Source organism: Narcine bancroftii, chromosome 1 (assembly GCF_036971445.1).
Source record: "Narcine bancroftii isolate sNarBan1 chromosome 1, sNarBan1.hap1, whole genome shotgun sequence".
NCBI classification, from domain to species: domain Eukaryota; kingdom Metazoa; phylum Chordata; class Chondrichthyes; order Torpediniformes; family Narcinidae; genus Narcine; species Narcine bancroftii.
In genome coordinates this window covers 274,927,035-274,952,313 of record NC_091469.1, presented here as the reverse complement: position 1 = coordinate 274,952,313, position 25,279 = coordinate 274,927,035, and the positions used below count along the sequence as shown (strand labels likewise).

Here is a 25,279-nt window from a genome sequence, read left to right as displayed (position 1 = left end):
AAATTGAAATGGGTCCAGTGTCTGTGTGAGGTGCACTTTGATGCATTCCAACGCCAGATGTTCGAAGTGTTTCATAATGGTGGAGGTCAGTGCCCTGGGGCGATAGTCATGGAGGCTTGTTACTACCACCCTGTTTGCTACCAGATGATGGTGGCTGTCTTGAAACCTGCAGGGATGATGGATGGACTGCTGTAATGAGGTGTTGAAGTTGTCCATGAGGACCTCAGTCAGTGGGTAAGGTTCTGCTCACCTCAGCCACAGCTATGCAGGGGACTCATTCCATCAGGGGGACACAGCTTTCTTTGATGTCAGCATGTACTTCTCATCAAACTATACATAGTGTATTTGGAAGCGAGGCATCATTATTTTAAACCTTCAAAGTTGATGTGATCTGTTATGATCTTGACCCATTGCCACATGCACCTCGTATTGCTGGTGTCGCACAGCTGCCTATAGATCTTTGCCTCCCGGATTGCATGGGAGAGTTCAGCCCTGCCTGATCTTAGTGCCATCTATTCTCCTGTCTTGAAGGCAACATCAAAAACTCCAAGAAGTGCATCCAACCATGGTTTCAGTTTAGCCCTCGTTGTGAAACATTTGCCCTCAGTGACATCCTCACTGCACTTGTAGACAGTCACTGAGCTACTGATTCTTTGATGTTTGCATGACCATGGCCACCTCCCTGAAACAGCTCCAGTCCGTGGTCTCAAAGCAGTCTTGTAGCACTGCTGTGCCCTTCCCCACCCACCCCCTGGCCATTTCCTGATCTCCCAGCGAACTGGTTTTAAGTTTTTTGCCAGTGGTTTATATTGCCGTGGTTAGCAGGACAGATATGTAATTTGAGTAACCAAGGTGGAAGTGAGTGGCAGCCTTGCACCCAATCCACGGTTTTCTGTCCTCTGGCGGTGATGTTGACATGCTGTTGAAACCGTGCTAAGACTGTCTTGGGTTGGTGTAATTGAAGTCACCACCTACACTCATGTCATCTGAGCTTCATTAATGGCAATCATAAGTCCAAATGCAATGGGTATTTGCCTCCTAATGTTCTTCTACCACTTTGCAAAATAGATTGTAGTAAACCTGTGAAAATCTTCATTGGTTTGACATGTTCCACTAGGTGGTGTTTGCCACACTCCCCAAAGTCTCACCCAGGTCCTGCTTTTGTCCACACTCTAGAAACTTCATTGGAGAATGTATTATAGCACCTTGTACTAAAAAAAAACAATGTTTGATGGGGTATTAATAGAAATAACAAGCAATTGTCCAAATAATCTTTCAGATCAGTTTCACCAAAGTTCTGAGGGTCATAATCAGAATTTATTGTCATGAACATGTCACAAAATATGTTGTTTTGTGGCAGTGTCACAGTGCAAACATTTACATAAAACACCTTTCAAAAGAAATAGAAATAGTGCAAGAAAAAGAAAAAGTCAAAGAAAACCATGTCTGTGGTTCATTATTCATTCAGGAATCTGATGGCAGAGGGGAAGAAGTTGTCCTTGTGCCGCTTCAGGCTCCTGTACCTTTTTCCCCAATTGTAGCAGAGTGAATAGGATATGGTCTGGGTGGTGGGTGTCCTTAAGACACCGCCTCTTGTAGATGGAGTGAAGACTGGTGCCCGTGATGTTGCAGGCTGAGTTAACAACCCTCGGGATTTATTTTCTTGTGTTAGGTTATTGGAAATATACCTTATCAGTAAGGCTGTTTTAATGCCTCTGCGTATTTGGGGAAATGAACAATAATGAAGCATCATTAATGTTAGATTGTTACTTACAATTCAATGAACCAAATTAAGATAGCAAGTACCAAGAATCAAACACGGGAGCACAAGATAAATATTGACAGGACTAGAGCTGAGAAATTTGATTAAAGAGGTAATTGCGTTGACTAGTCCTCTCAAGCGGTAGGAAGTTTTCTTAGAAATAAGCAACATCTTGGAGAATTCTTAGTTTTATTAGTTCGGCTGTATGGATATTTTCAGATGACAGTTGCTCAAGATTTTCTAGGTGAACAGAAGAGATGTCCATGAATTTGGGCATCTGAGCTTTGGCAAAATCAATCTTCATGTAAACAGTTAAGGATTGTGTTGGATGTTCAGATCAAATGAGAGACCAATAACAATGAGAGACCAATTCCTTAAACAATTAGCAATCATTCGGTGCTACACTGTGAGGGTTCATTTCTGATCTTGGTTACTGTCTTTGGGGAGTTTGCACATTCTCTCCAGAACTTTTCTTCCAACTTCTATGGTTTTCTTCATAGTCTCATAGGCATGCTGGTAAATTAATAGCCTACTGTAGATTATCCTTTAATGTGGGTAAGTGAGGGTAAAAATAATCAAACTGGAGTTGATTGGCATGTATGAGAGAGAATAAGTTGCAGGGATGCAGGGAAGATTAGGAGAGAGAGAGAATGGGACCAAAGGGATAGCTCATCTGGAAGCTTTCATTGACCAAATAAGCAGAGTGGTCAAATACTATTTTATTGTAGGTATAAAATAAAAAATGGAATAATTGCAATATTACAGAATAGATGTACATGCTGACTTGCACTGACATGATTAGGTAAGTAGATATGCATGTTTGTATCACACCAGGAAATAGTGGGACAGAATCAATCAGAGAAGACTTTGGCAAGTGTGACCATGAGATGGTAGAATCTTGAAGTTACACTATTGAAGGGAAAGGACATTTGTGCTTTGAGAATTTGTGTGGAATATGGTAAAATAACTGCATCATGTAACACCACTGAGAAATGAAAAATAAAGAGAAATGGAGCAGAAAACATTCAAAAGTGTTTTAAAGATTGCCATAAATATATTTCCAAGGGGGGGCGGGAGGGAGAACAGGAATGGAAAAGTTGAAGTAAATGAGATGTATCAAGATTGAGAAATGGTTGATGAAGAAGCATCGTCAAAAGAAAGCAACACAGAAGCAGCGGTGGGAAATTTCAGGGAATTGGTCACTATTGTTAAATATATAAAAACATTGTTAAATATGTCACTGCTTTAAGAATTACAGAGATGGAATCAAAATGAGTGGTTTATTAATAATGAGTGCATTATTCATGCAAAATTATTGGTGCCTGGATGTCAATAGTTTTGACAGGGTAATGGAACAGGACATATGTACCAGAAGAGAGAAGTTTGAGTGCGACATAGTATACATCCTTGGCATTTGCTGATCACTGGTTCAGACCATTTGAAAGCCAATATCCATATATCCAGAGAAAAGGGATGGGAGGTAAAGGGAAAGGATTTTATATTGAATTTAATTTATACATATAGTGCGCTAAAATGCCCTTTCAATCCATGAGCCCGTGCCACCCAATTACACCCAATTAATCTACAGCCCCGGACCCAATTATACCCAATTAACCTACAGCCCCGGTATGTTTTGAATGGTGGGAGGAAACCGGAGCACCCAGAGGAAACCCACACAGACACAGGGAGGACATACAGAGACCACAGGATTTGAATCCTGGTGCCGATCACTGGCTCTGTAGAAGCCTTGCGGTAACCACTACACTAACCGTGTGAGAGAGGTATGTAGAGGAGTTAGCTAAAGTATTATTGAGATGATTATAGTACTCCATTTAACATAAAGTTTGAAACAAACTGGTGCCTTCTATGTTGGCCTTAAGAATTTTGAAGGACTAAAATACCCATCAGAGTTCACACAACCCACACTGTTATAAGACTCACTAAATTTTTTTTGAAGTGGATGCAGGACTTGCATTTCCATTCATCTCAGGCCTTACTCTTGTGTCTAACAGGCATTGGGGCTACCCAGAAAAAAACTGGCAGAGAAGCACATGCAAATTTGCCTCTGTTGCATTTTATTTATGCTTGAAACATGAGGATACTGATGCTCAATGTATGCCGATGAAAAATCGATCATCATCTTTCAGATATCTGCGTGCTTTTAATGGAGCCACATGTGCGGATGGAATGTAAAAATTGGCAAATAAGTGTTTGATACGCTATGTATTATTTGGTTATTTATTCATGCAGAATTTTTCTTTTTATCGTTTGGGAAAATGTTCCCTTCTAAGGTTTTCCTACCTTGGATGGCAAAACTGTCAAAGATTTAGCTGAATAAATGGAGTGATTGAAAGTAGTAAAACGACTTCAGCAAGACCAGGCTTGAAGGAATTAAATGTATCTTGGTTCTTTCCACTTAATTGGAGGTTGTTAGAACAAACCTTAGTAATTCTCGCTCTTTCCCCTCCAGCCACAGGGACTTGAAACCAGAAAATTTATTGTTGGATGAAAAGAATAACATTAGAATAGCAGACTTCGGAATGGCTTCACTGCAGGTTGGCGACAGCTTGTTAGAAACCAGCTGTGGGTGAGTTCACATTTTGCTGTTGTAATAAAGAAAATTAACACTTGAGTGCTTCAGAAATTTACTGTCTTGTGAAAAATGTAGATTATTTTGATGCAAATGGTAATATAAATGCACAAGTAACAGGTTTGAAAACTTGAGATACACAGGAGACTGCAGATGCTGGAATCTGAAGCTTAATGTGCTCTGCTGGGGAAACTCAGCAGGTCAAACAGCATGTGTTGTTTTGAAAACGTATTTATTTAGTTGGTGTGTATTATAATTCATAGTACAATACAGTGTGATTCACCGTGATGTCAAACTTCAAAGATTTTTTTATCAAGAACTTCAATCTTGATTTTGATTTTCAGTGTTTAGCATTTTAGCAGGATTTAACTATTATAAACAACACTTGCTGTTGCTTTTAATTCAAAAAATGGTGATAGTAATAATTCATATACTCTATGTCAGACAAGTAACTCTTTATAACATTGACAACAACAAATTGCAACTCTGCAAAATATATGAGGCTATTAAGTTCAAATGACAACATTGCGCAAAATAATTTTTCATTGGGGAATGTATCCTAATCCATCTCAATGAACAGCCAGGAAGGCGGGTATCTTTCCGTGTTCAGATACTACAAAGAGTGGAATCATCAAACAGACACAAAAACATATTAGTGAGTGCAGTGTGTAAAAGAAAAAAAAATGAATTAAACAGAATTATTGTCTTTCATGAGCTTTGTTCAGGTATTATGTTGGAGAATATGTGGAAGGCACTCAACAAGTGAACCGCCCTGTTTCCACTCTGTAAATGGTTATATGGTTAAAACTCTAAAATAATTCTACATATTCACCACAATAGATACAGTATTTTAAAAAACCCTGTTATCTTAATTCAAGCAACCGCACCAAAAAAATCGCAGAAAATAAATAGGTAAAAAAATACGGAAATTCTAAATTGGCAGCCTCGCCGTTAGTTCACCAATCACTCAACGCACAATCTCAAGCAACTGGAAAATTCACCTATCCAGCGTCTACCAATCCCCATAGGTGCTGGATAGGAGGGGCTTTACAGTCTGTGGATTTTTAAAGTTCTAGTCATGGGTGCTGCTGTATTCTGTTCACACCACATTGCTGGAAATATCAGGCTTTCAATAAAAATGTTTAAACAGAATGCTAAGCATCTTTTTACAACATTGTTTGGATCTTGCATTAGTTTTCTCCCCATCTCTCATGAAAATTCTGCGGCAGGAACTCATTTGAAGTGAAAGGAACTGAATTTTGGCAACGGAGAACGCTGTACAGTTATTAGTTTTTTTGCAGCAATCAAGAATGTGTTCATGACCTTCTGTTTCTTAAAATCATAAAAATGTACTGCACAGAAGAGAAGTAAGACTATTTATCCCTTTGTTTCCATGCTCACCAAAAATGGAGCAATTTTGATCCAAAGTCCAATGTGATTTTACTGGTGAGACGAGTTTTCTGACACCTTTTCAAGTGATGCTTCTTCATAGGCACATCTATTATGTAAGTGACTCTGGCATTTCAATCATGGACGACATTACAGCCTAATGTAGTTCTGTACCTCATCCAACACTCGCAGATGCTATGAGAGAGCAATCAAGAGTAGGGCACAATCCAGTGGTTCTCTACATTTTTTTCACTCACAAGTCTCCTTAAGTAATCCTTAAGTGACGGCAACCGATGACGTAGGTGCTTTGAGTTAGTAAGGGATTATTTGAAGTGGAAATTAAGTGGAAGAAAAAGGTTAAGAACCACTGCCATAATCTTTAGTCTCAAATTAGATCAAGGAAGACAAGGTTAAATATCTGAAGTTTATCTGAACCATATAACAGTTAGCTTTAGATTTGTGTGTCCAATCAAAATTCTGTAATGCTCATAGTATTTTCAGAAAATTGCAGACTTTTTTGAGAAATGCTATAAAATGCAGAACAAACATCTGTCTGGTATTTGTTACATCTCTCAACCTTCTGGCACCACTGCAAATACAAACCTCAATTATAAATCATTTAAATAACATTCACACACTTTGATTTTATATTCAGTATTCTTTTGCTGGTACTGTGCAATGCCAGTGTCAGTGCTGTGCAATTGCTCAGTGAAAGGAAGTGTAGGTCCACCTTCAGGTGGACCGGGGGTAGGTCTGATGGTGAGCAATGGCCGCAAGCATTTGGAGAGGTACAGCTTCACTTGGGGGGGGCAATGCCCATGAATGCCCCATAGTACCAACCCTAGGCTATGGGTTACCCATCCAGTATAGACACTGCAACTGAAGAAGGCAACGAGAAACCACTTTAGCGTTTTTCCCTTGTATAATCATGAATTCAATATCAACTACAGTTTCAGCTCAAAGGAGGAGCCTTCACTGAAGGAAAACAGGGAAGGCAACAACTATAATTCGGGGGGGTCAGAGATCGTGACAGATGGAGAGACATGAATGCCTACACTGAACAGCAGGGCACCTAAATGAATAATTCTTTCAAGTAAATCCTTCTCAGAAATGAACATAGGTTTAAATATGTTTGAAACCTTGCAGTCATTGATCACAAATCTCACTCCTAAAGCTCTCCTGATTTTGGTCTATATAATTGCTTTGTGTATATTGAGATATATGTGCAATCCTGCATATCCTCTGACATGGTTTGATTTTTTTCCCCTGAATCTTGAATTCAAAGTAAGGGAAGTTGATGCCTAGGACCTAATTCTTTAGAAACATTCTCTTTGCGTCTACGTGGGTTTTCTCTGGTTGCTTTGGTTACCTCCCACATTCCAAACATATGCTACAGGTTAATTTTCTTTTGTTTCGTGTAGTTTAATGTCAAAACAAAATTAATGGGGAGTTAAAGCATGTATGAGAAAAAATAAATTACATGGCTACAGGGTAAATAATAAGAGGAAAACTGGCACTAATTGGATTATTCTCTTTAGAGCTATCATAGACTCAGCAGGCTGAATAGTTGTCTTTGATGCCATTGCAGATATAAGATAATCCAACTCTCCAAGATCATAGGCTTGTGTAAAAGGGAACCATCTAATGCTATGCAATAATGATGCATCTCAAACCAAAGAGACACTTTCAGGAGTTGCCCTTCATGTCTCCTCATGCAAAATTGTACATAATTTGTGTGGAGCATTTGCCTACTAGAAATTAATTTCATATTCAGGCAGCAGATTAGTCAAGTCTGTAGTCTCATCATTCTGTGCTAAATTAAATCTTCCTCCAAGAGTTATAAAGCACTAAGCCAAAGCATCACTACAATAATTAAATTATTGAGAAAGGGGAGGGTTTCTCCATCTCAGCTTTTTTCCAGTTCATTGCATTAACAAAATGAGAATAATCGCTACAAAGCAGGGTGTGCAATTTTGTTGTTACAGTGTATCATTAATTAAGAACAATGCTGTTATATCAATAAAGTTTTTCTCGAAAATTCTATGTGTATTTCCTATCACTGTCTGAGTAAATTGAGACTCCATCCCCACTGTGCTTTGAAAATTTTATATCAATGAGCTTCAACATGAAAACATACCATTATAACTAATAAGAGTACATGCTGTGTGCAAAACCAGTGAGGCCACAAGAACTTCATCAAGAAATTATCACATGTGAGGGATTTCGTCTTTTGATGAGGCTGAAAATATTTACTTTCTTATCACTGGAACAAGAAGTCATGTTATTCATAGAGATTTGGGTTTTTTTTTTCTTCAAATAAAAAGAAATGCTATTTATGTCATAGCAGCTAATATGCCATGTAAAATTGCCACAAGGGGATTTACACGGCTAAGTGCCCACAATGTGGTCAAATGAGCAGGATTTCAGATGCCTTAAGTCATTGTAGTTTTGTTGCTTGCTCCATTTGTAAAGCACACAAGCTGACTGAGATAGTGTTTGCAAATTCCATGGTGGTCTAAGAAATGAATGAATTCTCCAGCTGCAATTGATGCAGTTGTGGGTCTGGTGTTCTCACATTGGCATCTTTCTTTCCATTTTGTATTTGGGTTGAAAGACACCCTCATCTTTTTCTGCTCTCTCTGCATGTCCCTCCTGTGGTTGAAGGCAAAGTTGAAGATAGGGTCTGGCCAGCCACCTTCAAGCATTGAAAGTGGACCATTCTTACCAAGGGATCAGGAGTTGGCAAAATTGTTGCTTTCAGTCTGATCAATTATAATCCCTTTAAGAAAAAGGAATAAAGAATTCACCTGTCAAATCCTGGTACTTCTAACAACAGAGTACAGCTACATCTCTGAATGTCTGTTAATAATATTCTTGCTCATGCACCAGCTAAGTGGACAAAATCAAAAAAAGAAACATAGTTTAAGAGAAATAACTCTAAAAATAGGCCCACTGCTTTATTACCAACAGCTACAGAGGACGTATCCAGAATATCAACAAACCATTTTTCAGGGTACTAGTGGCATTCTCAATAGAGTTCATTCAGTGTGCTAATAAAATGATAAATCAGTTTGACAACAAGATGATAGAGCCAGAAGATTTTATTGTGTAGCAGGTTTCACAAAGAGATATGGCTGCACTCAGTGACAAGAATATTACATTTCAAATTATTTTTGTGTTTAAAGAGGAGGTAGATAAATCTTTGAAAGATCAGGGAATTCGGGGTAACTCATCACAGAAGAGGAGTTGAGGCTTACTATAGAACAGGGGTGGCCAATCTATGCCCCCCAAGCCAACTGCAGCCCATTGCCCATTTTTAAGTACCACTTAAAAATTCATTTTTAAAAATTTAATTTATTTTTTAAATGTTTAAAAATTCAGGGTGAATTTTAAAATTAAAATAGAATATAGCCTGTTGAGCATAGTCTCTAACAATAAATTGAACTGTATGTACATTACATCTCTTCATTTCAACACTAGATATCGTTGCCATTTTGAAGAACTACTAGACTGACTGTTGAAATGTTACTCAGAGATGAAAAAGTTTACCTCAGTTTAAAAACAAAATGCTTACTTCAGTTGATTAAACATGGCCGAACCGAAAAGACAGAAAATAGAAAGGGAGTGCCAAAAATTACAGTTACGGTGGGAAAATAAATGCTTTTTTGCAGAGGTCAAGGGGAAGTGTCTTCATTGATTTGCAATGAATCTGTTAACTTTAATAGCCTATTTATAGATTAACACTTTGCTTCACTTTTATCCATATTTATTTTATATCCTGATATTCTTCCATATTTTTCTAATATTGTTTGTAATCTTATCAGTGATTCAGCTGGGTCAGACATATATAATAGCACATCATCAACAAATAAACTAATTTTATGTTCTTACTGTCCAACTTTGAAGCCCTTAATATCTCTTCTTATACTCTCCACCAGAGGTTCAATACCAAATAATGCTGGTAATAGAGGACATCCCTGTCTACTTGATCTACTCATGGGAAAAATAGTTGACATTTGGTTATTATAATTTTGACTTGTGGGTTATGATAAAGAGTTTTTTATCCAATTTATAAATTTTATACCTACACTAAATTTTGCCAAAGTTTTATATAAGAAAGACTATTCTGGTCAGTCAAATGCCTTTTCTGCATCTAGAGAAATAGTTAAGTTTGGATTCAACCTTGATTTTGCCAAATGTATTATATTGAATAATCTACCTAGGCTTTTTGAGGAATGTCTTCTTTTAACAAATCCCACCTGATCTAGATGTATTAATGTTGGTAAATACTCACCCAGTCTGTTGGGCAGTGCTTTTGGTGGAATTCTATAGTCTGTATTCAGGAGGGATATTGGTCTGTATGATGAAGTTTTTAACGGGGTCTCTACCTTTCTTCGGCAGCTCCATAATTATAACAGTTGAAAAGGTTTCCAGGAGGGTTTGGGTCTCTACCACCTAATCTGACACATCCATCAAAAGGGGCATCAACAAATCTTTAAATTGTCTATAGAACTCAGGAGGGAACCCATCTTCCCCCAGGGACTTATTACCTTACAAAATACCCAGAGCTTTCTCTATTTCTTCCCTTGTAAAAGGTGCATCCAAGTCATCCTTTTCTCTCTCTTCTAGTTTAGGAAGTTCAAAATTCTTCCATCTCATTTTAATCTCTTACTAATTCTGACTTATAGTGAGAATTGTCTAGAGGGCATAGTATTGTCTAAATGTATTAATTATTTCTTTTTTTCTCAATAGTATCAGCTTCTGTTTCTATGGGATTTATCATTCTGAATGACTCCTCTGCTTTAACCTGCCAAGATAACATTTTGTGTGCCCATTCTCCTAGTTCATCATATTTTTGTTTCATAATTAATATCATTTTTTCCATTCTGTATGTTTGTAGCATATTATATTAAAACTTTTTGTTCTCTAAGGTTCTTTTTTTGTGTTCCTGATATCTGTTATTCTCTTTCTAATTTTGTTATATCCTTCTCTACACATTCTCTCTTTAGATTTTTAGTAGCAAACTTCCTTAACATTCATGCTTTTCCGATAGTCTTCCAGAGTTATTGATTTGTCTACAATTCTACAAATTAATTCTTGACTGTAATTCTGCTTAAACACAGAGATAATCCCCTGATCTAGGGGCTGGATCTTAGATGTAGTGTTCTTTGGGAGGTAAGACACTCAGATCTTTCTGTCGCAGCTTACTAGGCTGGTAGCTGGCGGGTGGGCGGGATTTGTCAAGCAAAAAAAGAGCTTTGGGTTCTAGCTTTTGCTTACACAAATGAGCGCGGGCAGCAGGGACAAAAGTTACATAAAACCAATCCTCAAAGATAACACTGGTCATCCAAGCATTCCAGCTGTGTGTACTTGAACGGTAACAACTTCATGTTGACATGGTGGAAACAGCAGGGCAACCAAAATTTGCCAGTCATGAGTGGTTTTAACTTATATATTCCAGTCTTGTTAATACAAAACAGCAATGTCACGTGATCTTTGCGTTGTTTGAGCCCTTCACGTTGATGGGCGTCATCTTTGCTCGACAATGAGTGGTCTGAGATCATCTTGTAGCAGAGGCCTGTTTCGTCACAGTTGTACACTTGTTCTTCAATGTAGTCACCTTCTAAGAGAGTTTTTAGTTTTGCCAGGTATTCGCTGGCAGCGGCACTGTCAGCTTAGCAAATTTCTCCAGACACTAACACTTGAGAAATCCCATGATGACCTTTAAACCGGTCTAGCCAACCATTGCTAGCTTTGAACTGTGAGGTTTCTCTGTTGATCAGCTGGTCAAACTTCTCGGCTTGAGCTTTGAGAATAGGCCTGGAAATTGGAAGGACTTCTCAGCATGTTTGAACAAATCATTGAGGCTGACATCTTTGGCTGTCTTCATGCATTTGGACTTTAATTCCGCCTCTTCCTCAACTTTCCAAAGTGAAGCGTGTAACTTAACTTCCTGAGATTTCCAGCCACAAAGTGTTGATTCAGGTATGCTGAGGTCACGTGCAACTTGGGTTTGACTTTTATTCTTGATTGCGTCAAGTGCGTGAAACTTATTTTTCTCTGAGAAAGATTTTTGTCTTCTAACGGTGCATTCCATTTTGATCTGCTGACAATTTCAATTTTGGAAAGAGGGAAAAAAGGGGTCCACTGACTGATCACGTTATATCCAGGTTTGCGTTCATTCGGGTCGCGGTAAATCAGGGTTCCACTGTATTCTGACTTGCATTCATGGAGTAAACATAAGATGGAGACGCTATGGACATGATATTCACTCTTTAAAAATTCAAGGAAAATGCAGAGCACAACATCACCCAGCTCTGTGACCTTCCTAAAGTCGTAACTCCATCAGTTCGAATAGACTGTGGAATCCCTTCCTGATATTTAGCTGCCCACAATAAAACACATCCATTTTACATCTGTTTCACAAGGTCATGCAAACCATGTATTGATAATAAATTAATTATGCTGCTAAGTGGAAAAAAAAACAAACTAATGTTAACCACCTAATATCTTTGCAACCCCAAGTTGGTTGTTGGTAGTGGTGATTGATAGTGAGAGTTTTAAATTAGACATAAAATGTGCTGGATGCAGATACTGTGTGTTAGAAATAGAATTATTGCATTGTCTTGCACTAATGGCTCTAACCTTTATGGCTTAAAATTTTATGCCTGAAAAATCATTCCATCGAAATTAATAAAATACCATCCAATTAATAGACAAAACTAAACAAAGTAGAGCAAGGAATTTTTACATAATTAACTTCAGAAAACTTCACTTCACAATTGGCTTCTTGAATGTAGTAGAATCCTAGATCTACCCTTCTCAGTGTTTATACACATCATTGCACACAACTGCCAAGTCTCAATATTTTAACCACACATAGAACCACAGAACACTACAGCACAGAAACAGACCTATTTGGCCATTCTATTCTGTCACTATATCAGAAATTCACACTGGGAAAAACTGTAAGTCGAAATTTTTAAAATTGAGCAGTAAGATCCCTACTGAGTAGCTGAGTAGCTGAGTAGCTGAGTGCAGTACTACGGTCAAACAGGAGGTAGCCTACCACTGACTGTTTTACATTCCTATTTTCAGTAAACTCCCATCATGAGACAAGAGGACAGAAATTTGTTCTTGGTTGCTAACACAATAATAGGTGCCCATTGTACTATGTTCCTGCAATTCAGTTCCATAAAAGACAATGGATTTGAGTTTGGGAAATCAAATACATCGCATAACCACAAATCACCCAGAGCAAATTCCTACCTATTTACTCCAGAAGCACAGCTGTATCTTCTTTCTGCAGCTATTGCACATGAACATTGATTATCTGAATATTCATTATTAATGAGTGATGAGAATATTCATTTTTTAATCTAATAATCATTTATAGTGATAAATAGCTCCATATGTGGAGCAATTAATGCAGCTACTTCTTTCCAGAAGTTTAGTTAGCAAAAAAAAGGCATTCAAATAAATTGAAATATTCAGACATTTATCATGCTGTTAATTGTTCATTTAAGTATTAACCCTCCAACAGACTGTGCTGTAATTTTATTGCATCGCAGAATTATCATATCACAGGAATTTGTTATTTACTGGGGCAAATCATGATACATTTACCTATATTTCAACTAACTTTCTAGGTACAATTTCTAGGTACAGTGAATCTCACAAGCACCATCACAAAAATAATAATCATTTTTTTAATTTCACTGCTTACAATTGTCCATAATCTATTAATTTCCTGTGCTCTTTACATTTCCTTTTTGTTGCAACCAATATCTTACATTTGTGTGATGGAAGAAAACAATTCAATGAGAATCCAAACTCAGCTCGTGTCTTGGAATTTGTCATTTACAAGGAGAAAATCTGAGTTTTATCACTTGGTTTATTTTAGTGTAGCAAAAGGCGCAAAATTATCCTTTTAGAAAATAGGAATGTTCTGATTCTGCTTGTCGGACAATTTAAAACTAATCAAATATTCCTGTCTCCAATGACTTGATTTCTAGGGTGCACACATCATAAAAAGAGTGTGCCTTTATGTTGCACATTTAAAAGGCCAGCAACACCCCATGCACTTTAAGCTTCACTCCACTTTTGAGCAGAATGAGAAGTAGAAGTTGTGTTGATGGCCAAATCATGATGCCTTCAGTATATTCTTCATGGGCGGATTTAAAGATATTGACAGGTATAATAGGCAGATTTGTGGCAAAGCAATGACATGTGAGGGCAGGATGTTGCTGGTCGGCCACTGTTGACCCAGAAGCCGACCAGAGCTAAACATATACATGGCCAAAGCTGGAATATGGGAATGGAAGAGCTAGGAGAGGGAGAAAGGAGTTATCCTGTGGAGGAATGGGAAGAAGACAGTGAATATATGTAAATGTGCTGGGTAATGTTGCAACTTTCAGGAACATAAGTCAGAATGAGTCAAATTTGAATCCCAATTTGCTCGGGGTAAACTGATTCCAACGAGATGTGGAGGAGGAAAGTGGCTGGGAGAAAAAGGTGGGAAAAGAAAAATTATAATTTGAGAGTCAACCCCTGGATTTCTGACCAGTCTGTTCCATTTGTCGATAAAATCATTGAGTCAGGACCTTCAGAACTCTGAGTCTGCACCAACCATCCACCGCACACTTACACTAATCCTACGTTAATCCCATTTCATTCTTCCCACATTCCATCAACATCAACTCTCCCCAGATTCCACCGCTCACCCACACACTGAGCACAACAGCCAATTAACCCACTAACCTGCACACCTTCAGGATGTGGAAGGAAAATGAAGTTCCTGGGGGCAACATACAGTGTCACAAGAAGAATGGGAAAACTCCACATAGCCAGTACTATCAATCAGGATTGATCCTGGGTCACTGATGCTCTGAGGCAGTGGCTGCACTGCTGTACCACCTTATTGCCATTTCCATGGAAGCCGGGTGTTGGGACAAGATTAAGTTAAGATGCTCCTGCCTAATTGCCCTTCTAAAATAGTACATTTCTTCCTTCTCAGCTTAAACCTAGGCCCTCCGGTTCTACTATCATCTATGTTAGGAAAAAGACAGTGATCATTTACTTCAGCCAACCCCCTCGTGACTTTGTATACCTCTGTTAAGTCACATCTCAGTCCAAGGAATAAAAAACCAAACTTATCCAGCCTTTCCCTCCCAGCCAAGCCCCAGTTCTGGTAACATTCTGGTGAATCACTTCTGAACCCTTTGCAACTTTCCTTCTTGTAGCTGGATAACTAGATCTACCAATATCACTCCAAGTTAATAACTTTCCTTATTGTGGGAATGCTTAAGGTTTATTCCATTGTGTTCAGTTCCTTCTACAGCTTCTAAGACAGTAAAGTACATTTCATCTGCATGCAACAAAGCCTAGGCAATTCTCAATCTTGATCTTAAGTGGGAAGTAACATTTTGCTATTCGGGGGCCAGGCAATGAACAAACCTGTTAAAGAACATTCAATGGTATTGTAGAATCTCCCATCATCAAAATCCTGGGTCATTGTTCAGGAACTTCACCTGACCAGCTGCATAAACATTTACATCACTCACCGCCACATTCCACAAACTGTTTCGATCATTTACAAAAAGCATTAAGAATTTGATGGAATGCTTTCCACTCTGTCAACATAACTACAGCAACAATAGCCAAGAACCACAATACTCTACCCCATCCATCATTCTAACCATTGACTCCCTCCTGCAGGCACCACACCACTCTCTGACAATAAAAGTTCACAGCAAGACGATGATAGGAAACATCAATATCAAAATGTTCTACTGCATTCATGGAGCCAGCATGGCTTTTAATCTGTGAAGGAAAAAGATATTTGAAGATTAACACCTCAAACCTGGAACAAAACCCATAATTCACAGGGTGGTATGCTTCTGAGATTAGAATTACCTGCAGCAGGCCTCTCAAACCCCTAGAAAAATACCACCAACATTGCCTTCTCAAAATCCTCCAAATTCACTGGCAGGATGAATAAATCATTATCAGTGAGCTCCTCAGGCTGAGATCCCCAATAGTGAAGCCCTGGCTACTCTCAATCTACATTGTTGAACTTGATGCCCGACTTGCTTTGTCTACGACACCAGATATGGACTCTCAGTTCTGAGCTCTGTTGTGGGAGGAGGATACCAGGCAAATAGAGAGTATGATTAAAGGATGTGCTGAAAGTTCCCTGAAAGAAGTTCACCATAGATTCCTAGAAACCTCTTGCAGATGAGAACGGGACATTGAGAAAGGCATTGAGAACTTTAATCATGCGTCAGAAGCAGTAAAGGGGATCTAGCCATCTTCTTTTAACTCGAATAAGGTAGCCCAGGGATCAGTAGTGAGTGTGGGCAGCTTACTGCTGACTGAAAAATCCAAGATAATTACTGGATGAAAGATGTTGATGCTCAGTGTCTCACCATCTGGTAGTAATATATGTAAAAATGAATTAATTATATATCCACATCATTAATTTAAGTATATAAAAACAAACTACAGGACAATTTCCTTTTCATTTTTCCATTCACATCTGATGTACACAATGTAAAGTACACATCTGATGTTAACAATGTAAAAGACAACCTCAGATTTAGTAGGTATTAAAATACCAGTTTAAATGGATGATTAACTTACAGATTTAAAGTAATAATGTACAGTTAAATACATTTTCAATGGTTGGGATCATAATGATTTTCAATAGCAATTATATGCTGCTAAGTGTATATTGGGAAGGTAATTTGTAATTAGTACTTAACTGACCATCTGCTTATTCTCCAATTAACTCCAGGCCTTTGTACTGAAAAATACATTAGTTATTTCTTTTGCTCTAAGGGAGCACTTTATATCGATAACCACTTTGTCAAAATGAGGTGGGCAAGCCAATCCATTAGTGAGCATTTGAGTGTCGTTCCTTCTGGACATATTATTGTAAATACACCTGTGATAGTGCTTCCTGCTGCCCTTGGCATTGCCACTTGTTTGGACATTTCCATTTGTGAAATAACGTGAATGGTCAAATAATGTGGTTTGAAGAAAATATGCTATCGTGCAAAGGGCTTTATGCATTTTTAACAAAATAGTATCAAGAAAAGTTCTTGCTTCCTATATTGGAGTGTGTCCAAAAATAGAATGTAATGCAAAACTGTGAACCGCTTCTTAATGGTGGACACATTTACCTTTAAAATGTGGAACTAAGTAGAGTCCCACGGTAGTCACTAGCGGTTTGTAAGGGAAGGGTCAAGAGGAGAGTGATAGGCTACATTAGAACTCAGCCGAGAGCTCCACATTACCCACTCGACCAATTACTGGCTCGTGGAAAGAGCCGGAAAGATGGTTGCCCCATTCTGAGCACAAAACAGCAGCGAGAGCTGGGAAAATTTTCAGGCGTATTATTTTACTTAAAATGGTACAGCATTTAATGCAAGATGTGTAAGTTAAACATTAGTGGTGAGAGGTTGTGCTCAACAATATTTTTTATGTTTTTGTAACATCTATTTCCAAGTGCATTAATCTTTAAATCTATCACTTTATGCATTTTTGATGTATGTAGTATTTGTCAGTGACAAGTGCTCAACACCTAATATGAAATATTAAACAGCCTTTAGTTCCACAGTATAATAAATTGACTATTTATTTTTATTTTTTTTTCAGCTCACCCCATTACGCCTGTCCTGAAGTCATCAGGGTAAGCATGTACCAAGGAAAAACTTCATTGCTTTTTTTTTAAACATGTATATGAACCATCACAAGGAGAGAAATAGTCTGTTCAACCAAACATTGTTTTCTTTTGTTACCATCTAAATACCTTGTCTAATGAAGCATAGGAAGAAGTTATGTTTGAAAAGACACAAAATAGAGACAACAAGCAGGCTAAAGGAATAGCAGATTTATTGCTATAAGGAGGTTTTTTTTCCACATGTACATATTTCATTTTGTATTTTGTTCTGGTGGAAATATTTTGGGCACAAGAAGGAAATAAAATCTAGCAGCCTCAGCTAATATGCACCTTTTGTTTACATCATTTGAGATTATTTCTCACTGGTCTAGAATTTCAGGTGTTTCATTTTCTAGCTTTAAAACAGCGTGAATAATCTTCCTTAAGTTTTTTTCTAATTTTTTATTTTTCACACTGTGAACCATATCAACCAAAATACATACAAACATTTCCCTCTTAAATATACACAGTGGCATTTTCCCACCTTCCTTTCCCAACCCCTTCCAAAACCAATAAACATTCAACATATACAATACAATAAAATCATTAAATAATGTCATCACACATGAAACTCGAAAATCTGCAAACGCTGTGATGGTAATAAAAACACACCAAAATGCTGGAGGATATATTGCTGAGGTTTCTGGCCTGAGCCCTCCTTCAGGGAATAAGCAGAAAAGGGCTCAGGCCTGAAATGTCAGCAATATATCCTTGTCTCCTATAGACGCTGAAAAGACCGGCTGAGTTTCTCCAGCATTTCAGTGAATTTTTATTCATAATTTTCCTTGCAGTGATTTAAAGATACTCTCATAAAGGTGCAAATTTGAATCCACAATGCTTGTGTAGCACTTCTATGCTACTCAATTTCAGGAAAAATTGGTATTAGGGAGTCGAATCTTCCACATGAGTAACATATTTCTGGCTTCAGGAAGAAGCCTTTTAAACACCTCCTGCCTTTGCTTCCCCCACCCCCCCCCCCCCACACCGTTTTGTTCGGATGCCTGCCAGAATTCTTCCAAATGTCGATGAAGGGCTCAAGCCCAAAATGTCGGTTATGTATTTTTATTTATCTTTGCTACATCAAGGACACTGTTTAACCAGCTGAGTTTCTCCAGCATTTTGGGTTTTTTTTACTTTAACCACAGCGTCTACAGATTTTTGTGATTTACTTCAGACCACAATCCAGTCAGCACCCTTCTGAGTACTGGCTGCAGTGTAACGAATGAGTGTATACCACAATGATGGGAGGGAACATGTTCCAGGGAAGCACTGGAAATGGCACATGCTTCAAAAGAATAATACATGGAGGTTGTTTCCTTACGCTAAGTGCACTTATGGTAGAAATGGTCAGGGCCTGTGCTTTTGGGAGCACTGCAGTGCGGCCAAATGTCTCTTCCAGATGTGAATAGAAAATCACAATGACTTTAAATCAACAATGAGCAACAAGGTGTCCTATCTGCCATTTATCAGTAAAGGTATCCTTCTGTGGTCAGGTGCCAAGGATTCTGAGAGTGATGGTGACCTTGATTTTGAGAGTACTGCCAGCACTTGTGTTTACTTGTGAAGCACGAGTATGTTCACTAACTGTTGAATGGATTTCAATAGTTAAAAAAAAAACATCTGAAAAGTTATTAGCAAGTATTTAAGAATGTTAAAACAAAGTTAAATAAATAAACTGCATATCCTCACTTTTTTTCTGTAGGGTTAATGACCCTATTCAAATGAATGGGATCTCAGTTCTTAGGGCCAGCAGTCACTGCCGGAGGAACTGAGTTTTTGACGAATCTGCTCAGCAAATCAATACTCCAGACACATTCACGAGTTTAGTGAAAGAGAGGGAGATCATTTGCATCAGCAGCTAACCTCCAAATCATCTCGTGCTTTCACCTATCAATGTTTATCTGCCCAAGTCCAAAATGAACTGAATGCCAAGCAGGAGAGAGGTGCTCATTCTTAATAGGATTTCCAACAAAGGGTACACAAGTCAATTCAAGTCAAGTTTATTGTCATCTGATTGCACAAGTGCAACCAGACGAAGCTGCGCTATCCGGTCCTCGGTGCAAAACATGTAGTCACACAGCCAGACATAACACACATAGAGTCAATACAAATGCAGGACATGTATTCAAATAAATAAATATTGTTTCGCAAATATGAGTGTCTTGGATGATTAGTGTGAGCCGTCATCTTCAGAAGACGATCCCAGTAGATCATGTTGATGGGGGTTGGGGGAAAGGGAGACTCCATTAATACCCTCTGGCACTCTTACGTTCCTGTGGATTTGGCCAGTTGAAAGTGTGTTGAGCTATTAGAACCATTGACTATGATTCACCTGGTTTGAATATGTTCTGAGAAATGGGGCTGAAAACTCTTCCAACCTAATCCAAATAAGAAGAGATTAATAGGTTTAAGGTGTTGTCCCAGCAGGGATTTCTCAAAGTCAACGGGTGTTTGATCTGAATTTAATTTTTTGCAAAGGTTCAGAAAACAAATGCACTAGATGTCCACTATGTGAATATTCTGAAGACATTTGACAAATTATACATAAAATACTTGTTTGAAACCTTGAGGCCCATGGGATAGCACAGGAACAGGCTCCATGCCCAGCTTGTTGGCAGTCAATGGTGACATGGAGAGACGATTATCAGGGTAACTATTTTGGATAGAGTTGGTCACTGGACTTTCAGAAAGATTAATACAGGGTCCATTTTTTTTGTGATATGTAACAATGAGCTAAATGATTAAATTTAAAAATTAGCAGATGACATCAAGTTTGAAGGCATGTAAATAGTGAAGACACTCACTGTTGACTGCAAGAGGTGCCGAAAGACTGACAGATTGAGTTATTGAGTGGCAGGTGAAAATTTAATATGGGGAAGGTGAAATAATGCACTTTGGCAGGAAGAGTAAGTGGAAAAATGTGACTAAACAGAACAGAATAAATAATTGTGATGCTGTTGGAGCAGTCCCGTGGAAAGCAGGGAGCAGGGACACAGCTCTCTTCCGTTGGTTTCTACTGCCCAGTCCGACTGCCAATGGCTCCGAACAGGCTTTAAAGAAGCCTGAAGGTGTTTTATCTTGAAATCCAGCGAGTGCAGACCCAAGATGACGGCGCCTCTGTTCGACAGCAGCTTCAAGGGGTTGCAGATGCCAGAGAAGTAGAGGACTGCCGCAGGGCACCAGAAAGCAGAGAGACCACTCCCTGTTTGAGAAGGAGAAGCAGAGGAGATGACCTTATGAGATGGTAACTACAGCGGAGGTCCAGTGAGGGGCTCTGTGGCTGAAGAACACATAGACAGCAGTCAATTGTTGACTCGAGATGAGGAACCCGTGCAGTCGGCGGGCTGCTGGCAGTTGCGGTCAAAGGACTCGCACCAGGCTGCGGATTGCTGGAGACTGGCTTGAAGGGACATCTGGTATCGGAACCAGGATGCGAGAAGGTGGCTTGGACTCTGAAGGCTTTCTAAGCATATCGGAGGTTTGGATCTGGATCTCAGGATGCCGATGGATTGGACTGAAGTCTGTGTGAATGCAGAGACTGCGGGAGTGCTGGAAGCAAAATCCACAAACATTCATTGGCTCTAAAGGGACTCTCTTTCCCTGACTGTAAGGAGCGCCAGGCAATTTCTGCTGATGGTGAATCTTTGTTTGCCTTATGTCAGACTGGAGGCAATTTTGTGTAATATTACAGCTGTTTTATTACATGACAATAAAATAACTTTGAATCAGATGTAAAGAATACACAAGCAGAGTGGGACCTGGGTTTAATCTTAAATAAGTCTTTGAAAGTGACAAATATTGAGAGAGCAGTTAGTAATGTAAATGAGATTCAGTGATTTGTAAATAAAGGGCTCAGATACAAAAAAATGAAGGTTAAGTGGAATATTTATAAAACACTCGTTAAGCCACAATCATATTTCTGATCACTACACTTTAGGAATAACATAAAGCTCTGACTCAAGATGTGGCGCAGATTTAATAAAATGATTCTGGAAATGATGGACAAAGTTAGGTTTGTGAGGTGGGGGCAGGGGTTTGAGGTGTCCTTGAAGCAGAGAAAGTTGAGAGGAGATTTGATTGTGACGTACATGATCACTGTGGGTTCAGATGGAGTGAAAGGAAAGAAAGTGTGGTGAAAAGCAAATGGTCCGAGGAACAGGTGAGGCGAGAAATGAAACGAGATGGTCAGAAGACTGGGGCAATGTGAGGAGATGAAATGCACTGGGAGTGGTTGTGACTTGGAACTCAGGCTGGTGGAAGCAGACAATTGAGACTTTAAGAGCAGATTTGAAGGCTACAGGTGAGAATGCAAGTTTTAAAATGTTGACTGGGAGAGAGAAACTAACTGCATTCCATTTGTTTGTTTCAATTCAACAAGGCTAGGGCTGAAAAGGGACTCCTTATTTACCAAAGCAGTAAAAGACTATTATCCATTGGGTCAGGGACACAACTCTGGTTAATGAAAGAGTCTTACGAAACTTAGATGGTGAAAGTTTGTTCGAAGGTTCTGGAAAACTGGAAGCTCATCTGTATAAATATGATATTTATAAGCCATGATGCACTCATTCTTGAGGTGACAGTAGTTGCTTGTGGCAGAGCTTCTTGCTGTAATAGAATTCTCACACTTTGAAAAGTCATACTGTATATACGCGTTTAATAGTTGAAACCCTATTTTTGGCCCAAATATCTGGTATTTTCCATATATCGCGTGTACAAGTTGACCCCTCCAACTGTTTTTTGCCCCAGTTGCCCGTCCACTGGAGCTTTCTATGTTCCTACCACAGACTCTCACCTAGACCCCAGCTACCCACCAATCCAAGCTCCCAACATCCCAATCAAAGACTCTTGCCTGGGCCTCAGTTCGCCACCCATTCGAGCTCCCAATGCTCTGACTGCAGACTCTCACCTAGGCCCCAGCCGTTCACCCATCCAAGCTCCTGATGCCCCAGGGTGGACTCTCGCCTAGGCCCTGGTCTCCCGCCCAACTGAGCTCCCAAATCCCCAAACATGGACTTACCACCAGATCCCGGCCACCCACCCGCCCATCCAAGCCTCAGAAACTCCAATCAATGCAGGTACTTAATGCAGTCCAAAGTAGTACTCATGTAATAGTCATCTCCTTAAATTTTACCCTAAAATTTGATCCACCAAGTTTGACTACTACACATGCATGTACGGTAATAAAGTATGGTGCTTTGAACCATAGTTGTGTTTGTTTGTTAATTTCAGGTCAACTTTATCGTAGGGAAAGAGTTAGCAATAAAACTGACAGATTTCTCGGCCGTCAGCACAGACTCATTTGGCTGAATAGCCTTCTGCTGTTCTATGAAGATTCTATCTTTCTTACCTGCATTTATTTGGAGGAAATGTCTATGCAACAATTGAAAAGAAGAAACAAACAAGCAAAAGAAGAAATAGGTGCAATGAGTAATCAAAGAAAATAAATAGAAACCTTACAGATTGCAAAACCATATTGATAATGACCCTGGGGAAATATGTGACTCAGATAATTCCAATTATATAAAGAAGCCTGATACATTACAATAGTATTAAGTTTAAATTTTCTTCGAAGTTCATGGGTACATGTGGATTCCCTGCATCTGAATAACACATCAAAGATTTGCATATGGGGCAGAGTAGTTTTTGTGTGCTATTAATAAAAATGCATTCATGAAAGGAAAGCAGATAAATAGTATCATCACCTTTATTTGCTGAATATACTTTGTTCCTTTGCCACATTTGCTTATTTCTTTAAATACAAATCTCAGACTAGAACAACTTAAAGTTCAGATTTATTATCAGAAAAACCCCAAGATTCTTTTTTCCTGCAGACAAGGAAGAATTAACACTTATTGGTAGTACAAAGAAGATCCGTATACATGTAAACAAACTGACTGTGCAATACAGAAATAAAAATCAATCAAATAATAGAGTCCTTAAATGAGTCCCTGATTGAGTTTGTTGTTGAGGAGTCTGATGGTGAAGGGGGAGCAGCTGTTCCTGAACCTGGTGGTGCAAGTCCTGATGACAGCAACAAGAACAGAGTGTGTACTGGGTGGTATGGATCGTTGATGATTGTTGCTGCTCTCTGACGGAACCATTCCCTGTTGATGTTTTCGATGGTGGGCAGGGATTTGCCAGTGATGTTCTTGGTCCACTAACTTTGGCAGGGCTTTCATTCAGGGGTATTGGTGCCCCCATACCAGACTGTGATGCAGCTGGTCAGCACACTTTCCACCACACATCTGCAGAAATTTGCCAGGGTTTCTGATGACGTAGAAAACCTCCACAAACTCCTGAGGAAGTGAATCAAATAGTTCAATATTAGAAAAAATGGAATTCAAGCTTACTAACCTATTGCAGAGCCATAAATTATTTCCTGTTAAAAAATTCCTCAATCTAAAAATGTGTTTTTAAAGAATCGGCAAAGAAAAACCACCAGTTATAGAAATCCATTCTCTGCAGTTCCCAAAATAAATATTTTCAAAGAGTTGCCATCATTTTGTTAAGGCCCTAAAATATATCCCATCAGAGGCCTCATTGGTTGAAGGGATAATAATATACAGAATACCATTCTCCTTATCTCCCTATTATGTCATGGGGCCTTTTGAGTACAGCTCATGGCCTAGTTCCCTCACTTGTGCTTATCCCATCTTCTGAGGCTTTGCAAGCCTTCACATTAAAAATTAAAATAACAAAAGCAACTGCTTAATGTTTGTTTGTTTTTATTTTTAACATTTCTCCAGTCCATATATTCCCACTTTGTGCTCTTTGGATCCAGATAGTAGCTAGAGAGCCTCAATGTTTGAGAAAGTTCCCTTCGAAAGGGGAAGGTAAAAGATGGAGTGAAATATGTATTGAACTTAATACTAAGCATGAGAGGCAGAAATATGAGCATTATAGAAAGGGAACTCAGAAGTAGGAAGGAATTGATGACAAAGAAGGACAGAAAGGTGGAAAATAGAGAGAAAGCACAAAATAAATAAGTTCAAAGTTCAGATGTATTGTGAGAGTATGTACATGCCATCACATACATCCCTGAGATTCTTTTTCCCACAGGCCAGGCAGGATTTCAATTTATCGCTAGTGTGAACTTACCTTAGGACAAAGATATGTATACAAAAGAGAGAAATGTAAACAAAGAAAGAAATGTAAACAAATACAGAGAAAAAAATTCAGTAATAAATAATGTGCAAAGTAAGAATCCTTAATTGAATCTCTGATTGAGTTTGTTGTTCAAATGGTGGAGGGGTAGGAACTATTCATGAATCTGGTGGTATGAGTCTTGTGGCACCTGTACTTCTTTCCTGATGGCACCAGTGAGAACAGAGCATGCCCTGGCTGGCTTTGATCCTTGATGATGGCTGCTGCTCTCCAATGGCAGCATTCCATGTAGATTTTCTCAATGGTGGGGTTTTGCCTGTGATGTCCTGGACTGTGCCCACCACCTTTTGCAGCAATTTTTGCTCAATGAGACTGGCACCCCCAATTGCAGCTGGTCAGCACACTTTCCACTACACATCTGTAGAAGTTTACCAAGGTTTCCATTGTCATTCCAAACCTCCGCAAACTGAGAAAGTAGAGGTGCTGAAGGGCCAGATGTGTCTTCCTACAAGATGCAGACATTTAGGTCTGAAATGGCAACCTTTTTAACAAAAGCAACATGTTGACAAAGCTGATATCTATTGTCTGCAAGATTTGAACAAATATTGGGGCAGTGGTAAAAGTACAGATTCCAAATTGCAAGCTTTTGCTCCTCAGTTTGATGTTTCATTGTCCTGAGGATTTTAAAGCAGCTAGATATGTCCATCTGTCC

At 38.9% G+C, this 25,279-nt stretch overlaps 1 protein-coding gene across 1 annotated transcript in view; it reads left to right on the top strand.

Moving 5' to 3' along the window:
• The window catches only part of LOC138744047 (serine/threonine-protein kinase BRSK2), a 783,696-nt gene that overhangs the window by 621,762 nt on the left and 136,655 nt on the right, over positions 1–25,279 (top strand). Inside the window, exons 5-6 of the mRNA XM_069899549.1 lie at positions 4,233–4,349; positions 17,400–17,433. Of these exons, the coding sequence (XP_069755650.1) occupies positions 4,233–4,349; positions 17,400–17,433 (151 nt within the window). The remainder of the gene's footprint in view (positions 1–4,232; positions 4,350–17,399; positions 17,434–25,279) is intronic.